Genomic DNA, 23889 nt, shown 5'->3' with positions numbered 1-23889 from the left:
GGTTAAAGCCTCTGCCTTGGGCTCAGGGTCCTGGGATCGAGACCCCCGTCGGGCTCTCTGCTCAGCAGGGAGCCTGCTTCCCATCCTCTCTCTCTCTGTCTGCCTCTCTGCCTACTTGTGATCTGTCTGTCAAATGAATAAATAAAGTCTTTAATAAAAAAAAAAAAAGAAGAAGAAGACGACGATCAGCCATGTAGGTATGGGTTTATTTCTGGGTTTTCCATTCTGTTCCACTGATCTATGTGTGTATTTTTTTCTCTTTTAACAAGGCTCCACACCCAATGTGGAGCCCAACTTGGGGCTTCAACTCATGACCCTGAGCCCCAGGCTTGAGCTAAAATCAAGAGTCAGACTCAACCAACTGATCCACCCAAGCACTACTCTATGTGTCTTATGTTTATGCCAGTTACTGCTTTATAATATAAGTCTGGCATTGTGATACCTCCAGTATTGTTTTTCAAGATTGCTTGAGCATTGTCTTTCCCTTTCTTTGCATTGCCTTAAATTTCTTTCTTTAGTGTTTTATAATTTTCAAAGTATACATCTTTCACCTCTTTGGTTAAATTTATTCCTAAATATTTGCTTTTGGTGCAACTGTAAATGAGACTGTTCTCTTAATTTCTCTTTCTGCCACTACTTTATTACTGTATAGGAATGCAACAGATTTTTGTCCACTGATTTTGTAACCTTAAACTTTACTGAATTCATTTATTAGTTCTAGTAGTTTTTTTGACAGTCTTTAGGGTTTTCTATGAATAGTTTCATGTCATCTGCAAATAATGACAGTTTTGCTTCTTCCTTACAAATTTAGATTCCTTTTTCTTATCTGATTTTTGGACCTCCAGTACATGTTGAATAAAAGTGATAAGAGTGGACATCCTTGTCTTATTCTAGACCTTAGGGGAAAGCTCTCAGCTTTTCACCACTGAGTATGATATTAGCTATGGGTTTTTCATATATGGCCTTTCTTATGCTCTGGTATGTTCCATCTAAGTTACCTTGTTGAAGGTTAATGCCATGAATGGGTGTTGTACTTTGTAAAATGCTTTTTCTGCATCTACTGAAATTACTGTATGGTCTTTATCCTTTCTTGTGATGCTGAAATGTTCTTTTCTGAGCCTGTGCCCTTATGTTTGCACCAACACCTTCCCCTACCCCTCTGTTACTAAATGTACTAATGTACTAGAGGCTCTTCTGTTTTGCTAAACAGCAACCCATAAACCTGGGAATGGCTCAGAATAGGAAAGGGCACTCAAAGAAGACATACAAATGGCTAACAGACACATGAAAAAATGTTCATCATCATTAGCCATCAGGGAGATTCAATTTAAAACCACACTGAGATACTACCTTACACAGGTTAGAATGGCTAAAATTAACAAGACAAGAAACAACAAGTATTGAAGAGGATGTGGATAAAGGGGAACCCTCCTACCCTGTTGGTGGGAATGCAAGTTGGTGCAATCACTTGGGAAAACAGTGTGAGGATTCCTTAAGAAATTAAAAATAGAGCTACCCTATGACCCTGCAATTGCACTACTGGGTATTTGCCCCAAAGATACAGATGTTGTGAAAAGAAGGGCCATCTGTAACCCAATGTTCACAGCAGCAATGGCTACAGTTGCCAAACTGTGGAAGGAGCCAAGATGCTTTTCAACAGACGAACGGATAAAGAAGATATGGTCCATATATACAATGGAGTACTATGCTTCCATCAGAAAGAATGAATACCCAACTTTTGTATCGACATGGACAGAACTGTCCATGGACATGGACAGGAGGAGATTATGCTGAGTGAAATAAGTCAAGCAGAGAAAGTCAATTGTCATATGGTTTCACTTACTTGTGGAGCATAAGGAATAACATGGAGGACATTAGGAGAAGAAAAGGAAAGGGCATCAATGGAACAGAATAGAGTCCAGAAATAACCCCATGCTTTTATGGCCAATTAATGTACAACAAGAATATACAATGGGGAAAAAAGAATATACAATGGGGAAAAAAGACAGTCTCTTCATTAAGGGTCTCGGGAAAACTGGATAGCTACATGCGAATGACTGAAACTAGTCCAGTTTTGTATACCATACACAAAAGTAAATTCAAAATAGATTAAAGACCTAAATTAGGACCTAAAACCAAAAGGCTCCTAGAGGAAAACAAAGTATGTACATATTTTATATATTGACATCAGCCTTAACAATATTTTTCTGGATCTGTCTCCTCAAGCAAGGGAGACAAAAGCAAAAATAAACTATTGAGACTGCATCAAACTAAAAAGCTTTTTGCACACTAAAGGTTACTATCAACAAAGTAATAAGGCAATCTATGAATAGAAGATATTTGCAAATTTTATATCCACCAAGGGGTTGATATCCAAAATATATAAGGAACTCATACAACTTAGCACTACAACACCCCCAAATAATCTGATTAATAAATGGTAAAAGGACCCAAATAGACATTTTACCAAAGAAAACATCCAGATGGCCAACAGACATTTGAAAAGATGCTCAGTGCTACTAATCATCAGGGAATGCAAGTCAAAACAGCAATGAGGCATTACCTCACACCTGTCTGAATAACTATTATCAAAAAGATAAGAAATAACCAAGTGTTGGCCAGAATGTGGAGAAAGGCAAATTTTGTGCACTACTGGTAGGAATGTATATTGGTGCAGCCACTGTGGAAAATCAAATGGCAGTTTTAATTTTAAAAAATTAAAAATAGGGGCACCTGGGTGGCTCAGTGGGTTAAAGCCTCTGCCTTGGGCTCGGGTCATGATCCCAGGGTCCTGGGACTGAGTCCCACATCCAGCTCTCTGTTCAGCAGGGAGCCTGCTTCCTCCTTTCTCTGCCTGCCTCTCTGCCTACTTGTGATCTCTGTCAAATAAATAAATAAAATGTTTAAAAAAAAAAAAAAAAGAGAAACCCTCACACTTAAAAAAATTAAAAACAGAAATATCATATAATCTAATAATCCCTCTTCTGGGGAGTCACCCAAAGAAAATAAAAACACCAATGCAAAAAGATATATGTACCCCAATATTTGTTGTAGCATTATCGACAATAAGTAATACCAGAATATATAAAGAATTCACATAACTTTTGTGTCAACTATACTTCAATGGGAAAAAACTCTCATAGGGACACCTGGCTGGCTCAGTTGGTACAACATGAGACTTTTGATTTCAGTGTCTTGAGTTCAAGCCCATGTTGGGTGTCTACAAAAACAATCAAACAAAAACTCTCATAACCTGAAAATAAAAAGCAAACAACCCAATTCAAAGATTGGCAAATACCTTGAGTAGACTTCTTCAAAGAAGACAAATATATTGCTAATAAGCATATGAAATGATCAACATCATCCATCCTAAGTGAAATGCAAATCAAAACTCCAACCAGAGGGGCACCTGGGTGTCTCAGCCTATTAGGCGGTGGACTCTTAATTTCCATTCAGGTCATGATCTTGGAGTCCTGGGATTTGGCCTGCACTCAGTGGGGAGTCTGCTTCTGGGTTCTCCTCTCTTCTGCCCCTCTTCCGCCCACTAGCGCACGTGCATGCCCGCACACTTCCTCTCTCTCAAATAAATAATAAATAAATCTTTAAAAAAAAACCCTCCAATGAGATACTACTTTACACCCATTTGGATGACAATTATAAAAAGAATAGAAGGTAGCAAGTGTTGGCAAAGATACAGAAAAATTGGAACCGCTGTTCACTGCTGATGCTGCGAATGTAAAATGGGCCAGCTACTGTGAAAAACACTTTCCTTAAAAAGTTAAAAATAGAATTACCATATGATCCAGCAATTTCAGTTGAAAGCAGGTACTCGTACACTAATGTTCAATGTTGTATCAGTATTTGTTGAACTAACAGCCAAAAGGTGGGAGCAACTCAAATGTCCATCAAAAACAAATGGATAAACAAAATGTGGTATATACATACAATGGAGTATTATTCAGCTATAAGAAGGAATGCTATTCTGATATGTGCCAGAATGTAGCTGGACCTTGAAAGCGTTATGCTAAGTGAAGTAAGCCAGACACAAATGAACAAATATTGTATGATTCCACTTTATGAGGTACCCAGAATTGAGTAATTCATTTAGATAAATGGTAGGATAGAGGTTTCCAAGGGCTGGAAGGAAGGAGAATGGGAAGTTATTGTTTAACTGGTACAGTTTCTATTTGGAATGATAAAGTTCTGGCAAGGAAGTAGTGACGGCTAGACAACATTGTCAATGTACTTAATGCCAATGAACTGTGTTCCTAAAGTGGTAAATTTTATGCTGTGTTTATCTCACAATACAAAAAAATAACTATAATGGCTCAAAACCTCAAAGAAATTACTGAAAAGAGACAAAAGTTTTATCTAAATTGTAAACTACACATGCTCCCCTCTCCCAACTCATTGCTAATTGGTAACTTCAGTAGAAGTAACAGGATTACAACTGCCAACTGAATTTGAATCTGAAGAGCTGGACAGGAACTTAAACTGACCTCCTGCCCAATCATATGACAGACTGAAGATTCTAAGTATAATATGAAGTACCTTATATATTTTGAAAAGTTACTTCTAAGGTAGATCCAAAATCGATTATTTATCTTTACCTATTGGCCTTGGTTCTGTCCATGAAGCCACATAAAATAAATCTAATTCTTCCAATAAAATAAGCCCTGATCATATTTAAAGACAGCTCTTATGTCCAACAGACTTTTCCACTAAGCTCTATATTCCCAGTCCCTTAAGCTCTATATTCCCAGTCCCTTCAAGCATTTTATATGGTTTTTATAGCTTTACCCACTCTGATAACTTCCCCTGAATGTTTACCAGTTTAAAATTATTCACCCAAACTGTAAATTACCCAAATGTGACCTTTATCTGGTTATTTTGACTAATGCAGCATAATACTGCTAAGTTTTTCACATCTACAACATACAATTGCCTTTTTAAATATAAAACTATTGGTTTGGGGGTACCTGCATGGCTAAGTCATTAAGCATCTGCCTTCGACTCAGGTCATGATCCCAGGGTTCTGGGATCGAGCCCCGCATCAGGCTGACTGCTCAGCAAAGAGCCTGCTTCTCCCTCTCCCTCTGCCTACTTGTGCTCTCTCTGTCAAATAAATTAATTAAATTAAATTTTTAAAAAAAACTTTTGGTTTACACTTTATTATCTTTCCAGTCTGTGGGGAAAACTTTGATTATATAAGTAATAAATCCCATAGCAGGAAAATTAGAGAAATAAGGAAAAAACAAAATATTTAAAAATTAATCTTATCAAAAATAATTTTTAAACAGTATAGTTTACTTGACCTTTCAATCATCAGTTCTCACTCAAAAATTCCATGGATACTTCCACATGATAAAGTTATATCTGCATCTCATTCTTCTTCTTCTTTTTTTTTTTTTTTTGGTTTTTTAAAGATTTTATTTATTTATTTGACAGAGAGACTATGGACAGACATGGAACACAAACAGGGGGAAGGGATAAGGGGAGAGGGAGAAGCAGGAAGCCTGAGGCAGACCTTGATTCAAGGCCCTGGGATCATGACCTGAGTGCAAGGCTGATGCTTAATCAACAGAGCCACCCAGGTGCCCCTGCCTTTTCATTTTTTTGATGATATCCTTTGAAGCACGCAAGTTGGGAATTTTTTTTTTTTTTTAAAGATTTTATTTATTTATTTGACAGAGAGAAATCACAAGTAGATGGAGAGGCAGGCAGAGAGAGAGAGGGAAGCAGGCTCTCTGGGACTCGATCCCAAGACTCCGAGATCATGACCTGAGCCGAAGGCAGCGGCTTAACCCACTGAGCCACCCAGGGGCCCCCGCAAGTTGGGAATTTTGGTGACGTCTAATTTATCTATTTCTTTTCTTTTGTCGCTCATAATTTGTGTCATATCTAAGAATCCTGATGTTTAAAATCTTTTCCATAATTTTAGAGCAAACTCACTGATTTGTAATTTTAGAAATTATTTTTTCTATTTTGTATTTTTTTCTATTTCTGTTTTCAATGACACATACTTATACATAAAATTTTCTTTATCTCCATGTGTTAACACTTAAATTTCTAGTTTATATCCCAGTGTCTACTTAATGATATATAAACACCTGAAGCCTCTAAGTTTTATTCCTGATTCTATAACAGTAATTTTAACTTTAATCTTAATTCCCTCCATATTGTCCAACTTTGTTCTTTTGCTTGTTTTTCTATTTAAAGACTAAAAGTACTTTTCTTTTTTTAAAGATTTTTATTTATTTCTTTGACAGAGAGAGACACAGCCAGAGAGGGAACACAAGCAGGAGGAGTAGGAGAGGGAGAAGCAGGTTCCCTGCAGAGCAGGGGGTCCAAGCGGGACTTGATCCCAGGATGCTGGGGTAATGACCTGAGCAGAAGGCAGGCACTTAACGACTGAACCCAGGCGCCCCAAGAATTAAAATATCTTGTACTTACTATCTCTATTACCTAAAAATTGAAGGATTCAATTATGAAAATTACATTTTAAAACTGTGATATTTCCATGGAAAATATTAATATTTTTTTCAAAATATGGTATTTAAATTTTATCTCATGAGACAGCCAACAACAGGAACAATATACGGTAGCATTTAGAGCCTAGTGAAAAATAAAATACATTAGCAAAAATACAAGTGATGAGAAAAACAAAAGCAAAAGAAAAAATTAAGTGCCCTTATTGCCCACAGCTCATTGACCAGTCCTTGAAACAGGGTGACCTTCCTCTAGGAACTCAGCTGCCTCAATATTGACCCCTTGCTAAGGGCAAAAGGCAATCTTAGCTTAACACTATCCTGACCCCGCAGGGTCCTGTAAATCGACCTTAATTCCTTTGGAAACTTCCTTTATCTCTACCCCTCCCACCCCAAGATATATGTTATCAATCATCCTCCATGCATATGGCCCACTGATACACATCTGAAGGGTCTCACAGGGTCTCACGACTAACATTTAATTAGAAAGTAATAAATGACCTTTTCCTAACAATAGCGAGCCCCCTCAAGGTCCTGGAAATCTTGCTTCCAAAATTCTTTAGAGGAGTGCCTGGGTGGCTCAGTCAGTTAAACATCCCCCTCTTGGTTTCCGTTCAGGTTAGGATCTCAGGATCCTGAGATTGAGCCCTGTGTAAGGCTCTGTACTCAGCAGGGATTCTGCTTCTCTCCTCCCTCTGTCCCCCTGCCCCCCTTCTCTAAAATAAATAAATCTAAATAAATAAATTGTTTAGAGACTGATGCTACCTATAACCCCCTCCCAACTTGAAAATACACTACCAGTCACCCGTCAACCCCAGTGCAGCTCTTTCTGCCCACAGATCCTATTCTCATTCTTTAATAAAACCTCCTTTTTAGGGGTGCCTGGGTGGCTTAGTGGTTGGGCCTCTGCCTTTGACTCAGGTCATGATCTCAGGGTCCTAGGATGGAGCCCCATAATGATCTATTTGCTCAGCGGGGAGCCTGCTTCCCCTTCTCTCTCTGCCTGCCTCCCTGCCTACTAGTGATCTCTCTCTCTCCCCCTCTGTCAAATAAATAAAGTTTTTTAAAAAAACAAACAAACAAAAAAAAACAAAAAAAAAAAACCAATCTCCTTTTTGCACTGAAGACATGTCTACAATTCTTTCTTGGCTGTTGGCTCCAAACTCCATTTCCACATCACAATTACCGAGCTCTATTACTAGTTCTTTAAATGAAGTATTAAAAATTATTAGAAGCAATCAGAAAGCAGTGGCCCTTGCAAATATACATTATTTCAATTCTTTTGTCCTTAAGTCTCACCTGAAAAGTGCATATACCAGGGTAGCAATCAAAGCGAAACTGACCACAACTGCCACAAGTACTTGGTCACTTACTCCTTCTATGACTGAATCATCATCCAATTTCAAACTTTGAACTTCACCTTGATATTTGGCCATTCCAAGTCTAAAAGATAAAGAAAAAAAAGTTACAAATGACACAGTGAAAATAACATATACTAATCAAAACCACACAAAGATAACTGACTTCTAATGTATATAATTTTTTTAAGCGCCCACTTAAGGAAAGTTGCATTAAGTACAACTCTAGTGGAGATTCTCCTGTTAGAGTTCTTTAAAATTTGCCAGACACATTATTTTGAGGACTACAAAATTTTATTTCCTTTAAGATAAACAATTATTCTAATTTATCATCTATTCACTTTTTTTTAAAACAAAATCTTTTAAAAACACCCTTTCTTTTTCAAGCTCTGTTCCTTTAATCTTAAGGAAAAGATATTCCTCATGGCCAACTGCTCTTCTCATTCTTGTATACCAAATGAATTCTCCCAGTAAATCAGATCCCTCTTCACCTTCACAGCACTGAGTGGGTCCTAGAATGTACCATGGACGGATAGGGAAGGCAATGTATTTTCTTCTTCTGTTAATATTCCTGTATTATCTCGCATAGTGCTCTGCACACAGTAGGACCTAATAAATATATGTTTAAATATGAGTGACTTACCTTACTTATTGTTAGTAATTTGAAAAGTAAATGACATTTAGGCTATAGGACATTTGTTATCTATACTAAGATTAGTTGAATTAATGAAAATTTGGGGGCTTGAAAAACTATTAGCCTCACCTGGAACTAAGCTCAGCTTATGGTTGAGAATTCTTTGAACTGCCTGGAATATGGAATCACTCTGAGGCTGCATTTCCTTATGAAGAGAAAAGGGAGGATATGAAACTCTCCTTCCCATACACTAAGCTTCAGAAAAATGGTAATACCCAATTCCTATAGGTACGAAGGGAAATAACCCAAGTATCAGAATCCAAGTATCACAGGTAATTCACATTTTATATTGCAAAACAGAAAAATTTAGTCTCTTAAGACCCTTAAAGGAAAACATAAACATATATGACTGTTATAACTAAATAAAATTCTGTATCTATGTAACATTGCACTGAAAAGTTTGTCATCAACCTACTGACTCTGTTAAGAGGAAACTTTGCGAAAGTCTAATACCCTTGAAAGAATCTGAATTGGCTGCTGAAATAAGGAAAGTACCTTATGGAAGAAACCTAAGCAAACAAACAGATCAAAGCCAAATTCCATCTTTACACATAGTAAGAGCCAATGTATCAGGAACTTTCTAATGATGGGTTTCAAACAACCATCATGAAGGCCACACACCAGGAAACTCAGAAGCAGCTCTAATTTCATTATTTCCATTCAAAAGAATAAGCAAACGAACTGCCAACTGAAACTGAATAAACAGCCTCAAATAAACCAGGGGTGGGTCACGCAATAAATTTAGGCGTTTATTTTACCAGATTTCCTTTTTATTTTTTTTTTAAAGATCTTATTTTTAAGTAATCCCTAAACCCAACGTGGGGGTCAACCCCATAACCCCAAGATCAAAAGTTTTAGGCTCCAATGACTAAGCCAGCCAGGAGCCCAGGTTTCTCTTTTAAAATTATAAATGTTTTCTACAGCTGTGTCAAAAGTCCTATGGGCAGTGAGAACTACTTGCAGCTGTACAAAAGATAACCAAAATGTTATTCCCTTGTGTCAAGATTTCAAGTATCTTCTGAATTTAATTACTTCACAGAGTTGTAACGACTTTTCCCAATGGTATTAACTTTGGGCAGTTTACTACTACTGAATGGGAGCAGAATTTGTCACCCCCAAATCATGATTTTTTTTTTCTTTTTTTTAAAAAACAGCAAAGGAAAAGTTCTGAAACTCAAGAAGTTATAACCTTCCATGAAAGAGACATACAAGGGAAATCTCCATTTGTAAAGGTATCTCCCTCTCAATACCTGAAGAGGACGAAATCCCTACAGACTGTTTTGGAGAAAGCACTGACTTAAATCTGCATAACAACTTTACCCTGGTTTACTGTGCTTTTCCTGGTAACCTCCCGTGACTGTGTCTACCCCGCCTCCCCCACACCTTTGTCTTTAGCTGAAGGCGGTATTTAATATGACTGCTTGGGCCATTTTGGAGTTTACTCAGTTTTCTTAGGTCCCGCCCATGTACACAGGAAGTTTATAAATTAAGCTTCTGTTTTTTTCTTGTTAATGTCTTTTATTAGAGGGGAGTCTCGGCCCAGAACCTAATAGGGTAGAGGGATAGTTTTTTCTTCCCCAGACTCCTTTGTATTTTTTTAAATGGGTTACATTTGTTTCGGTGTCCTTCCAAGTATAATCAAGGGTAATGTGAGTAAATTCCACTGCACAAATTATGTTTTTTTCACTCTGCTGTATATTTAACTTCTTTGTAAATAAGATATTGCTTACGATATTGCTTCAAGCACAGTTCCAAGAGCTCAGAGATCCCAGGATGCTCTAAGTATTACAGAGCCACATAATGTTGTTTGCATCATTTTACTGCAGAAGCTCCCGATGTTATTGAAATGAAGAGTTATTTTTTACTTCCACAAATTCTGGTATGGCAAAGAAAGTGTTTGGGCAGAGAGAGGGGAGGGGAAAGAAAGTGGGCAGAGAAAGGGGAGGAGGGGAAAAGGCCACTGATCAATTCCTGAGAGGAAGAGGGTGGTCAGCTCTGTTTTCCTGTCACATGGAAACCCCAGCTAAAGCCAGCATTCTCACTGGGAGAAGAAAACTATTAATGACTGACCTTGTTGGGGGCTTCCAATAGCTCAATTTCCACTAGTAGTTTTTCTTATAATCATAGTTTTAAAATGGAACTGTAGGAGTTCAATAGTTCAAAAATGGGGTGATGCAGATCTGAGATTACAGAGGATAAACAATAAAAAGAAAATTTTCTACTTGAGGAGATTACATAATACCTCAATCTTGAAGTCAGTCTTTTCGATCTGAACTTCAGTTCTCCAACTCATGCTTTACAAGGTTAGATCTTGTCTAGACCAGAACTGTGAGGCTGGTTTTTGCCCTACAGCACAGGCCCTCAACTCAAGCCTGCCTGGACATTAACAGTCAGATTTTAGTTCCAGTTCTACTACCACAACTGAGCTCCCACTTAATCTCTAAAGGCCTTTCATTGTCTGCAAAACTGGGCTTGAGGTTTCTTAAGTTCCTTCCCCCATTACAAATAAGAAAATAAGAGTTACCAGGACTTCATTTTTACTATTTGAGATTCACAGAAAAAAACACCATAGGTCTTGGAAACTGTGTGGTATAATTGATAGAAGCCTGAAGAGAACTGGTTTCTAGCTTTGGTTTGCTATTTATTTTTTAAGATTTTATTTACTTCTTTGACAGAGAGAATACAAGCTGGGGGAGTGAGAAAGGGAGAAGCAGGATTCCCACCAAGCAGGGAGCCTGATGTGGGGGTGGATTCCAGGACCCTGGGATCATAACCTGAGCGAAAGGCAGGTGCTTGAAGACTGAGCCACCCAGGCACCTCTGGTCTGCTACTGATTAACTAGCTAAGTCTTATTGAGGAATAGCTTAACGGCAGAAAAGCGTAAGCTCTGGAGTCAGACAATATGTACTTACGTAAAGGTTGCATCTCAGCTTCTTCATATGTAAAATATATAAAATTAATTTTAACCACACCAAATGCCCACTTTTATGTAATCTCCATGCCCATCATGGGCCCGAACTGGCAACACTAAGATCAAGAGTCGCATGCCCTACCTACTGAGCCAGCCAGGTGCCCCCCAAATGCCCACTTGACAGCCCCCCCAAAAGCTCTTTGTTTTATGGACTTTGATAACAAGATAATGAAGGTATTTAGCATATTGCTGGGCTCATCATATAGGCTCTCAGTAAATTCAAGCTGTAGTATTTTGATTACTAATTTTTTATAGATTTTATTTTTAAAGTAATCTCTACACCCAATATGGACCTCAAACTTCACAATCCCAAGATCTAGAGACACATACCCAACCATATGAGCTAGCTAGGTACCCTTGATTACTATCATTAACAACTGTCAAGAACCATTATAAAACTTAGTCGTGCCTTCCCCATAGCTGCACTATGTTGCATCTCAAATTCAAAAATTTTAAGGTTTTATTTATTTATTTGACAGAGTGAGAGGGATGACAAGTAGGCAGAGCAGCAGGCGGTTGGGGGGGGGGCAGGCTCCCCACCGAGCAGAAAGCCGGAAGTGGGGCTCTGTTCCAGGATCCTGAGGTCCTGACCTGGGCCGAAGGCAGAGGCTTAACCCACTGAACCACCCAGGCGCCCCTCAAATTCTCTTTAATCAAAGCTATAAATATGTACTCCCCGGGAATACTCCATAAATTTGGGAGCATTGCCACGCAGGACACTACAGTGTTTATTTAAATCTGATAAGCAGCTATAAAAATAATTAAGTCTGACACACAGCTATAATAGATGAGAACTATTCTCCAACTAACCAGACTAAGGAGACAGCTAAAACAAGTTGCACTCACCTCTCTCCTTTGTCTTTTCCAAAACTTTCAGAAAAAAATAATTAAGAATAAGGGAAATATAGGAAATTTCATAACTTCCAAAGAAGAAACTCAGTCTTTTTACCCAAGTTCATGTAGAAACATGATAATCACATCATCCATAGATAATTACATCCAAGAAGCTTTTAATATTGAGGGTATTTGGAGCCATAAATGAAATCTCAAGAACACTGCAGTATCTTACATAAATGTATTGTGGGTGAGCGGTCAAGACTGAAAAAGGGGGCTTAGGTCATTTGTGTCAAAGTCTTGAAACCTAAGCAGCTGGAGTGAAGGTGTTCACTATACCAGTCCCTCCAGAAAAGGTTAGCATCTTGTTCTTCACTTCCAAAGACAAGTTGCAGGTGAGTCAGGCTTAGGTCAATGTAACATATACTTACTGATTTTATGTGCCCAACAAGGGTAAAGGTCATTAAAGTGCTAGGGATTCTACAGAAACGACCTAGCATGGAATGTAGGAACTCTGGTTTGACCGAGATCCAGAGGCACCAACAGAGGAAACAAGGCCGGTAGGACACATTTATCATTTCTAAAGATTTCTCTGCCCATGGTGGAAGGAAGAATACTTTTTTTTTTTTTTTAAGACCATTGAGAAGAGTCTAGGTAAGATTTTTCTTACATTTACAAAATAAATCCATCATATGTGAATTCTTAACGGGGACTCTGTAAGGCATCATTAAAAACTCACTGTGATTATGAATGTTCAAAGATAAAACCTACTCCTAATGGGAAAAGGGGGGCTTCAGAGCTTGCAAACCAAAGACGTGCTCTAGGAAGTTATGTTTGCTGCATTCCAAATAATTTTGGCATTACCTGATAAAGTTATGTATTCCCCTAGGACTCAACAATTCTCCTAGGACTCCAAGAAACCCCCTACAGATTTGCACTAGGATCCAGGTAGAAGAATGCTTACAGCACTCTTTTTAGTACCCCCAAACTGGGACAACAAAACGTCCATTGACAGAAGGGTTACGCTGTTATAATCATACAATGGAATACTAGGCAGCAATAAAAATTACCTATATATACAAATTTACTATAAATTCAAAGCCACAAAACACACTGATCCCATTCGTAAAAGTTCAAAAACAAGCAAAGTAAAACTGTATTGTTTAGGCACGCATATACAGACAGTAAAGCTAGAAGGAAAAGCAGGAAAGTATCATACAAGTCTAGGGACTAAATTGTTCTCAGGAAGGAACGCTAGGTGTGGGCAGGACTCCTGAGGGGTGAGCAGTGTTCTTTTATCCGGGTGTCTATCATTATTTTTCTTTAACCATGTACGTTGTATGCACTTTTCTGCATAGGTCGTATCGCATAAAAATATACTGATATCCCTGCAGAAACCCACGCCTCTACAAAGGTGGGTGCTCGCGGCGGACCACCCGCCGAGCCATCCAAGGAGAAGGCCGCCTGCCAGCTCCGCACGAGGAGAAGCAGGCCCTAGAACGGCCGAAGTCCTCGCGGACTCACAACTGGCGCACACCCTCTCCCTACTAAGCAGCTGAAGTTTTCAGGGAGTCGACGCTCACCGCGACCCGGGAAGGGACGGCCGGCTCTTCTCACCCGGCCCAGCGCCCAGAACCACGAGACGCCCGCCACGTCGGCCCTTCCACCGCCTCCGGAACTCCGGGCGGGAATCGGACGGCTCTGGGGCTCAGCCCCCCGGCTACCCGAAGGAAGGCGGAGCCCCGGGGTCCGAGGCGGTGACTCCCCCCGCCCCGAAGCCCGAAGGCGACCCCGGGGCAGTCCCGCCCACGCCGGAGCGCCGGCCCCCGGATCCGGGTGGGCGTGGCCGGCCGCGGCCCGGGCGGCTGGGAGGGGGAGGGGGCGCGTACCTCTCCACCGCAGAGGATACCTCGCCAATTCCCGGTGACTGAGACTAGAGATTACTTCCGGGCACGGCCCCCGCCACCCCTCCCAGGCAACCACTAGGTCTTTTTTAATTAGGAGTGCGGACACCGGCGCACGCGCACTGCCGAGCTTCCGTGAAGCTGCGAGCGGCCAGGCGGGGAGAACCCGCCGCCGCTGCTGCCGCCGCCGCCGCCGCCGCCGCCGCCGCCGCCGCCGCCGCCGCCAGGGCCGGGCGCGTGCGCGCGGCGACACGCAGCGGGCCGGCGTCGGGGCGCGCGCGGCGGCGGCGGCGGCGGCGAGGAGGCGGGCCGGCTGGAGCGCGATTGTGCGCAGTGGCTCGTCGGCCGCGGCTCTGGCCAGGGCCGGCGCTTTCCGGAGGAGGGGTGTGGGGGCTGGAGGCGGGGACGCGAGGCTGCGGGCGTGGCCGGGGGCGCGCGCGTCGGGCGCGCGGTCCCGAGTGAAAGGAGAAGGAGGGGCAGCGGGGGTGACGGTGCGAGAGCCGCTGGCAGCGCCGGGGCGGTCGTCGGCGGCCGGGGCCGAGGAGAAGGTGGGCCAGAGGCCAGGTCAGCTGCCCCGACCCTCGGACGCAGCCCCAGAGCGAGCGGCAGCGGTTTCTGGTGAGGCGGAGAGGCGCTGCCAAGCCCCAGCTGGGGAAGATGTTCAACGTGGAGTCGGTGGAGCGGGTGGAGCTGTGCGAGAGCCTTCTCACTTGGGTATGTGGTGACTGGCGCGTCGGGGAAGACCCCCTCCCCCAGGCCTCCTTTCCGGGATCCCCCACGCTTGTGGCGGGGGGCGAGCGCCGAGGGCGGCGGTGCCGTCACATCCGGGGCCTGGGGCGGGCGGAGCCGGGGGCCGCCGGTGCGGGCCGCGTCAACCCCAGCGGCCGGGCCGTGCGGGGGGCAGGGGGCGCGGGGGGACTCGGCCCCGAGTCCGAGGGAAACTTGTCGGGCTTGAGGTGTTGGCTGCTCTGCGAGTGGAAACCGGCCCGGTGGAGGCTAATGATGGGGTGCGGGCGGCACTGTGATTAGGATTGTTGTTGTTTGCAGCTGACGAGGTGCGGGCGCTTCCCTCGCGCTGCCGGGGACGCCGGAGCTCGGCTGTCTCTGCGCGCGGCGCAGCCGGTAGAGGCACTCGGGACCCCTGGTTACGACGTTCCTCGCCTTTGTTGTAGCGTTCACAGAGCACTGAGAGGGGAGCCCCTTGCGGGATGAGCCGGGCGCCCTGGAAGAGAAAAGTACTTTGAAGGGAGGGTAGGAAAAATGCGGAAGAGCACCCAGAGACGGTATTTAAGATGCGAGATACGCTTCAGAGATGAGAAGTCAGCCGCGTGGAGATACTTATTAAAGGGATAACTATAAAAACAAATCTGGAAGCTACGTAGGAATCAGTGATGGAACTGGACGTTTTGGGTCGACGTTGTGGGCTTCTGATCTTGAATTATTGAACACTTACTTAAAATGTCACGTTTTAAAGTATCTGTTTCGTTCTAGTGCTGATTATTGTGTCTTTAGCAGCCTTTTCGAGAGCCGGACCTATAACCCAGGCTGTGTTTCACAAACCTAGGTGTCAGTTCTTGGCCTGTGTGTGTGTATGTATAGGGTCCGCAGAGCCATGGGATAAACCTAGTGCTTTCTCCAGGAGTTTTACTCACTGCTAAAAATGTTAAATGTCATTTCTAGAATAGGACACTAATATATTTGTTGAGGTAACTACAGCATTAGGGTTAATGTTAAAGATAAGATACAGATGTCAAAAAAAAGTTCTGTTGAGTGGTATCTGAGTCGTTTCAGATCTCTGAAATGTATGTGTCACTTTCCTGTGTGGGGGCATTTCATGGAAAGGTTAAAGAAGCATTGCGTTAGGTAGGTTGTAACAAAGGTAGTGTAAATACTCTGGGATTTTTTTCTTTCTTTTAAGATTTCATTTATTTATTTGAGAGAGCGCGCGCGCAGTCGCAGGGGCAGAGGGAGAGGGAGAAGCACACTTCCGTGCTGAGTTGGGAGCTGGACATGGGACTTGATCCGAAGAACCCTGAGATCATGATCTGAGCTAAAGGCAGATGCTTAACTGACTGAGCCACCCATGTGCTCCTACTCAGATTTTCATAATGTGTTCTGTGAATCAGATTATGTGTTCTGAAATAATACATGCACTGCTAGGGCTTGATATGTTCTGTAACTTTACGTTAGACTATTACTGGGATTTCAGGGTGTTTTTTGGTTTTTGCAAAAATATATAGTTAACATATAGCTTACAAATATAGTAGGCTCCAACTTCAGACAAGAAGGGTTTCATTACTGTATTTTAGAGAAGAGGGAAACTTTTGAGCTGCATAATATGGCCAAGGCATGGGAGAGATAAAGGAAAAGAATGACCACATTCTTTGATCCTATGGCAGGAATAGATTTGGCAGAGGTTGTAAACAGAAGATGAGGATCTTAAGGTGTGCTTTTTTGAGTCTGTACAAGTAAGTTCCTCCCTCAATGCTAGAAAAAGGCAATAGGGCAAAGATGAGGGGCTAACTGAATCTGAAGTAGGGCTATGTGGTTTAAAGTCTAGAAAGACAAGTCTTGAAAACAGGTGTATGTGAAGGCCATCTGCAAGAAGATGGTGATCATTGCAGTTATTTGAGTGAGAAAAGCTAATAAAAATATAGAGGAAGAGTCTTGGAGAAGTTTGAGGAGACACACAGTATGAGAGCATCTATTTAGGATCTGGTAAATGTCAAGAAAACAGAACCTATGTTATCAGATTCCCTGAAAACCAGGGAATATGGTGTTGTAGAAAAGAATTTTTGAGTTGTCACTGGAAGGCCCAAAAGGGAAAATTTATGGAAAACATAAGATTAGAGATTTTCAGTAACAGCTGGAGGGGCAGAGCCTCTGCAAAGATGTACAATTCTAAGATTTGGAAACATTTTAAAACCTTGTGCATTGAAATCTTTCAAAATAAAGTTGAGTTTAAATGCTGGCTTCCCTTTGTCATTATAAAAAGAAGAATAAATGTTTATGCAGAAAATGAGGTAGCTAAAAGTGTACATTTAGCCTCGCAATTCCCCTCATATCTGGAGGCCAGTTTGTGCTGAAAACAATTCCGAAACCAAGTGTAAGGGGGAGGAAAGTATGCAATACGCTCCAAAGAAGACTCCCTTAGCACACTTGGTTGGCTGAGTCAGTAGACCTTGTGATTCTCAATCTCAGGGTCCTGAGTTCAGACCCAAGAGTTGGCATGGAACCTGCTTAAAAAAGAAAAGACAAGACTCCCATTTGGACTAATTTACTCTACATAAGCTTACAGCCATGTTGGTCATGTGGGTTCTGTGCACACAGAAGATTGGGCGGTAACTGCAATACTTGGCAAGGTACAGGCAGCTGCCAGTGACCTAGAAGATCCAAAAACTGAAAGCTCAGTACTACATGATTGATTCTGACAGCCTTACAGAATTCAAGAACCTCCATGCTCAATTATTGAAGATCATAATTAGGATCTTGAATATCAAAAGTTTATTTTCACTTAAACTTAGCAATTTAGTACTAGGTAGGAGGTAGATAGTACACTTTAGAAATTCTTCCACTAGAAATAGTTAAAATAATAAACTCAGGCACTTAAAAGGGGTGACTATTAGTTGTCTGTCCAGAATTCATTTATGTGGACATCAAATTGCTTTAAATGCTGGATAAATAGTTGTTGTATCAGAGTGCCTACTAGCCCAAGAATCAAATGTTCCAAAATTTTGTTGAAAGAGGAATAGTTAGGAAAAGACAGAGTATCCTTCTACCACTGGGAAACACCTTAAGGTTAAATTCCAAATTAGAGTTTATGCAGCAAGCAAGTTCAGCAGGATGTGCTTGAAAATATCCACTCTACCTCCTCTCCCCACCCTCTGAGTCAAATTGTATTCTTACCTGTTAAAGAAATCTGCCCTGCCTGTTGCACCTGTCAAGCCTAATTTCTTGAACTTTACATGAAAAGATTGTTCTTTCCTAGGTGTAGAGACTAAAAAACCAGAACGAATCTGGAATGCTACCAGTTTAGTGGGAAAAGAATCATCACATAGGCTAAGTACATTTCTTCTGTGAAACCCAGCAACATTAGCATATCCTTGAAATTTTCATATTAGTTAGAGAGAGGGGGAAAGCAGGTTCCCCACTGAGCAGAGAGCCCGAGGCGGGGCTCCATCCCAGTACTCTGGGATCATGACCCAAGCCAAAGGCAAAGGCATTAACCCACCAAGCCACCCAGGTGCTCCAGATTCTGATTTCTAACAAGTTTCCAGGTGATGCTGTTGTTAGTGGCCTGGGGACCATCTACCTTCTAAGAGCAGGGATTTTTTATTTTAGCATTATTGGCATTTGGGGTTGGAGAATTCAGTGGCAGTGCCCTGTGCATTGTAGGACATTTGAAAGTAGCATCCCTGGCCTTTGCCTACTAGATACCAGTAGCACACCTATTTGTTAAAAACAAAAATGTCTCTTAGGGAGCAAAACCACCCCTGGTTGAGAACTGCTGTGGAGATACTAATTCCAGGTGATCTCCTGTATTACTTTTCTCATGCTTTTTTGGGGGAGGGTGAGATGGAGGTTGGGAGATGTTAATAGAGCGTCTTGGAATTGAAAGAGAGGTTATGATCTTTTAGGTAGAATTTCACACCTTAATGCACTTAGATGTAATTATCTTTAAATTTTACTGTGCTGATCTCCAGGCACATCCTGTAGATGTAAACTCAGTTGATGAGACTAGTAGATGATAGATATTTTAAAAATTAAAATATAATTCATATACCATAAATTTCATTTTTTTAAATGTTCCTTTAGAGTGTTTTTAATGCATTTATTATTTTAAAAAATGCATTTATTTATTTAAAGATTTTATTTATTTATTTGACAGATCCCAAGTAGGCAGAGAGGCAGGCAAAGAGAGGAAGGGAAGCAGGCTACCTACTGAGCAGAGAGTGCGATGGGAGGCTCCATCCCAGGACCCTGGGATAATGACCTGAGCCAAAGGCGGAAGCTTAACCCATTGAGCCACCCAGGCGCCCCTCCTTTAGAGTGTTTTTAAGATTCTCTTTGACAGAGCACAGGGGTGCACAAGCAGGGTGAGTGGGAGCCTCCCTGATGAGTAGGGTGCCCGATGGGGGACTCGATCCCAGGACCCCCGGATCATGGCCTGAATTGAAGGCAGATGCTTAACAGACAGAGCCACCCAGGAGCCCCAGAATACATGCTTTTAAAATGTACAATTCAGGGCACCTGGGTGGCTCAGTGGGTTAAAGCCTCTGCCTTTGGCTCAGGTCATGATCCCAGGGTTATCGGACTCTCCGCTTAGTGGGGAGCCTGCTTCCTCTTCTCTCTGCCTCCCTCTCTGCCTACTTGTGATCTGTCTGTCAAATAAATAAATAAAATCTTTAAAAAAAAAAAAAGAATTATTTGATGAGTATATTAAAAGTCAATACCCAGCCTTCTGCAACTTGCCAGATGATTCTGATGTACACCAGGTTTGGGAACTACTGCTTTAAACTTTTCAAAATACCTAGTTTACATTCATTTTCTCATTTATGCCTTTAGCAAAACACCTCTCCATAAGGTATTTTTCCCAATTGCTAGATTAAAAAACTGTTGAGAGAGGTAAAGTGGCACATCCAGGTTCACACAGCAAATTAAGAGCAAAGCTGGGGTAGAATTAGTTCATTACATTCAAAACATGCTCATTTGGGACTTATTCTGTGTCAGAATTGTGTTAAGATTAGTGGTAAAGAGATAAATGAGATGTGGCTCTCACTGCTGTCTCTTTTTCCTCTTAAACCTGTGAGAGATTAATTTATCAACTGTAAAATGAAAGCAGGTGCTTATCTCATTTTAAACTACATTGTTATCACATTACTATTGAGGCAGCTGGAGATAATATAGAATCAGTTCCTGCAGATATTTATTTGTCCCATCTATTCATTTACTAATTATATTGAACCTCTGCTGTATATGAAGTTAGTGTCAGGGGATGGCTTCTTTTCATTACTCTCCCAAATGGATACCTAGATAAAAACCACTTACTATGTGATCTCTAAGATAATTCCTTTAGTTTCCACCACTGTAATCCTCACTACTCATAAGACTTTCCCATATAGGAAATATAAAGAAGCTACTGACTGCATTTGTCTGTAGCTTTTTTTTTTTAAGATTTGATAAATGATACACTACAGAGAAGTAGCTATCATCTACTGTTACAAAGTGAGAAAATGACTAAAACAATTATGAGAATTAAGGACAGTTTGTATTTATCAAAAAATCTTAAAATGTGCATACACTTTGACCCAGTAACTTCACTTCTAAAGAATCTTTTTTTAAAATTATTTTATCTATCTATTTGGGAGAGAGAGCATGAGCACCACCAGTGGGGAGGGATGGGGGAACAAAGGGAGAGGGAGAAGCAGACTCCCCACTGAGCAGAGAGCCCGATGGGGGGCTCCATCCCAGGACTCCTGGATCATGACCTGAGCCAAAGGCAGATGCTTAATTAACTGAGCCACCCATGCACCCCCAGTAATTTCACTTCTGAGTATGTAACCCAATAAATAAAAATGTGAGAAGATTTGAGTGTTACTCCCAATATTTCCATTGTCTCTACTTAGTTGGACCTCATCTGTGTTAATAATATAAACCTACAAAAATAGGTCTCTGTGCCTCTTCCCCTCCAATCCTTTCTTCATACTGCAACCAGGATGATCTTTATACAGCATAAATCTCATGGCTTCAGTCTCATGGAGTCCTTTGCTTAGCCACCCTCCTACCTCATTGCTCTTAGAATAAAGTCCTAACATGGCTTATGAGGTTTTGCACAGTAAATGCCCCATCTTTCACCATTATACTCTTTTCCCTCTTCCATCTCTTCCTATTCCCACCCCCCCATCCCATGCTAAGCTGTTTTTCATTCCTAGACTGCATCCCACTCACTTCTAATCTTTGTGTTGCTGTTTGCACATCCTGTCATACTCTTTCATTTTGCAAATCTATAAACTGGGAGAGCATGGCTGCATCTGTCTTTTCTCAGTGATTTATTTCCTTCTAAATCTTGGTTGCACTACTGGGTATAATCATTGTTGGCTCAGCTGTATTATCTTATGGAAATAATTTCTATTTCTCAGCCATGTCATGCTGACCAGTGCAAAGTTAGTTGTTAGTTTTTTGGTTTTTTGCAAACTTAGATCTAATTCACAGTACATTTAGAATCAAAATTGAATATCTAACCTCAACTTTAGTGAATGTGAATTCTTTATAAAGATATTTTGGTTTTGAATAAATGAAATCTCTGGCCAGCCTTAAGCACGTCTTTCTCACAAAATAGGCTTCATTTTTTTTTTTTTTTTTTTTTAAAATTCAGTGGCTCAGTTTTTTCAAGGACCCAGTTCTTTGTATCCCTCTTCTCTGTCTTAGAGTATATCAGCCTCATCCTAAAATATACTCTGTTAGGAGCCCTAAAATGACTGCTGGTGGCAGTTGAGGCAACATACTTGACCACAGCAAGAGGAGATTGGCTCTTCTTTCCTAGAAACTCAAGTTTAAGCATCTCACTCCAATTCTTTGGTTCACATTGTCTTTGCCCCATGAATCCTAAGTTAGTCACTGGTAGAGGAGATGGAGTTACCATGACTTGCTTAGATTGGTCATCTGTGAGGAGAAGGGATGCTAGGGTGTCACCAGTTGTCCACCTCAATTTCTTTTCTACCTAAGGGACAATGAGAACCTGCAGGAAATTTCCCATAAGGGAAAAATATTCCAACTCTACTGCTTTTTAAAATTTATTCCAACTGTCAAGATGCGATAATCACAAAAGGAAGCCTAAGAAATCTCCTGTATAATTAACCAGGGAATCTCCCCCCCAACCCCCTTCCTTTTTTTCCCTAGATCCAGACATTTAATGTGGATGCACCATGCCAGACCGTGGAAGATTTAACGAATGGGGTTGTGATGGCCCAGGTTCTTCAGAAAATGTAAGAATTGCTTTATGTTTTTGTAAAGTCTTATATGTGAATATTTATTAGATTGAAAACATGGATGAAAAAAATGTTCACATGAAATGTGTGTTGTGCGAAGAATAAGAGCTTATAAATGTCCGTTTTAATTTTGATGGCATGTACTTGTTTGGTATAGATTGGCTGAGAGTTTAATTACGGCCATAATTGTTTAAACACTCAGTTGGTTTTAGCAGAATTATTTGTTCTCATTTTTTTAGCATAAGCTTAGCAGAAATTTTCACGTTAATGATATTTTCTCATTGTAGAAGAATCTAGAGGCTTGCTTTCTCTTTCCTTAGGATTTTGCTCAAATGTTGTTATATCTATGAAGCCTCCTCTGATCATTCATATAAAATAAGCCATTGCCCTATACTCTGCTGTATCCCTTTTAACTTTTTATGTTCTTCTTTGAGGTATGTAACACCATCTTATATACCATATATTCATTTGTTTTGTGATGCTCCCCCACCACTCATGTGAGATCCACACAGAGGCAGGGAATTTGTTTTGTTCACAAGGTATGGTTTTTAATCTGAATCATAATGAAAATGCCCTTTGTAGGTCACAAGTGGTTAAATACCATCAGTTTTTCATGATTCAGCCTGCGTCGTAGATACTCACGTCACCAAATGATTAAAAGAATAACATTCATGTGTGAGATATATGAAACATACCTGATTCTTCTAAGTACTTGAAAAAAGCAATGGTTGTAAAATTGATACATGGCTATCTCCAACTTGAGCTAGGAAATTTTCTAATAAAACATTACTTGTAAATTTAAGAAATCATAAGGCTCGATGTGACTTGTGGGGTATACTTTTGTCTTTTGAAGCACTGAGCACTTGTAGGTCTTATGTTATTGGAAGATTTGCATATGACTAGACGGGATTTCCTGAAGTTTTGGTAAGAATCCATACCAACAGTAAATGAATTCTTCCTGTTCACTTTGCAGTGAGCTATATAGAGTTTCCCGTCTGAAAAGCAGTTCAGATGCCTGCAATTCAGAGACTCTGTGTGTCTTTAGAACGAGGGACTGATGCTTGGAAACTAGCTTGCTGTCGCTTTCTTCTGTAACTACATGGCACATCTCTTCAGATACACAGGAGCATAGACTTTTTGATAGAGCTTGAAAAGTCTCATTTGAAACCTGTTAGGCTTGGTTCTGGCACTCTGAGAACAGTGATCCTGTGACCTGAGTGGTTCCCTAATAATTTTTAGCCTTTGAATGGTCTAGAGAGTTTCACTGAAGCTAAGTAAGCTTTCCAGGTATGTGTCAGTAAATGAATTTTTTGCTTAAGTTAGGGTAGGATTTCTGTCATTTGCAAAAACCAGAAGAACTGTATGCATGTATTGTTTTACCAAATCAAGATCATAGCATATATTATGTTCTGCAAACTAGTTAATTTACCAAGGTCTTGTGGGCATATTTTTCATCCATACTTGGTTTTTTACCTTTTTTTCCCCAAAAATGTCTTCTTTTTTTTCTTTTGTTATGGTAAAACACATACAGAAAAGTACACTAAAAAAAGTGATGAATATGTACCTGTGTATGTATATCGTGTATGTATTTGTGTATACACATCTGTGTAACCACCACCCAGATTAAAATATATAACCTGTCTAGACCCAGA

General features: G+C 40.9%; 2 protein-coding genes across 12 annotated transcripts in view; one reads left to right on the top strand and one right to left on the bottom strand.

Moving 5' to 3' along the window:
* Positions 1-14373, bottom strand: part of RNF170 (ring finger protein 170) — a 40216-nt gene extending 25843 nt beyond the window's left edge. For 2 of the 9 annotated variants that reach the window (XM_059156064.1, XM_059156058.1), the window contains exons 1-2: positions 13929-14069; positions 7788-7931 (exon numbers count right to left, since the gene is read on the bottom strand). In XM_059156064.1, coding sequence (XP_059012047.1) covers positions 7788-7924 — 137 coding nt within the window. In that variant the 5' untranslated portion in view covers positions 7925-7931; positions 13929-14069. Of the gene's footprint in view, positions 1-7787; positions 7932-8609; positions 8704-13928; positions 14078-14234 lie in introns of those variants that run through there. The other 7 variants (XM_059156062.1, XM_059156060.1, XM_059156059.1 and 4 more) reach the window with 7 other exon arrangements.
* Positions 14374-14761: 388 nt separating this feature from the next.
* Positions 14762-23889, top strand: part of HOOK3 (hook microtubule tethering protein 3) — a 107056-nt gene continuing 97928 nt past the window's right edge. For all 3 annotated transcript variants that reach the window (XR_009349645.1, XM_059156056.1, XM_059156057.1), the window contains exons 1-2: positions 14762-14963; positions 22149-22234. Coding sequence is in view for 2 of the 3 variants with exons in the window: in XM_059156056.1 (XP_059012039.1) it covers positions 14907-14963; positions 22149-22234 (143 nt within the window). In the remaining variant the exon portion in view is untranslated. The remainder of the gene's footprint in view (positions 14964-22148; positions 22235-23889) is intronic.

The sequence above is a fragment of the Mustela lutreola genome, chromosome 18 (assembly GCF_030435805.1).
Source record: "Mustela lutreola isolate mMusLut2 chromosome 18, mMusLut2.pri, whole genome shotgun sequence".
NCBI lineage: Eukaryota > Metazoa > Chordata > Mammalia > Carnivora > Mustelidae > Mustela > Mustela lutreola.
The sequence above is the reverse complement of the archived record's forward strand: the minus strand, read 5'-3'. Positions and strand labels throughout refer to the sequence as shown.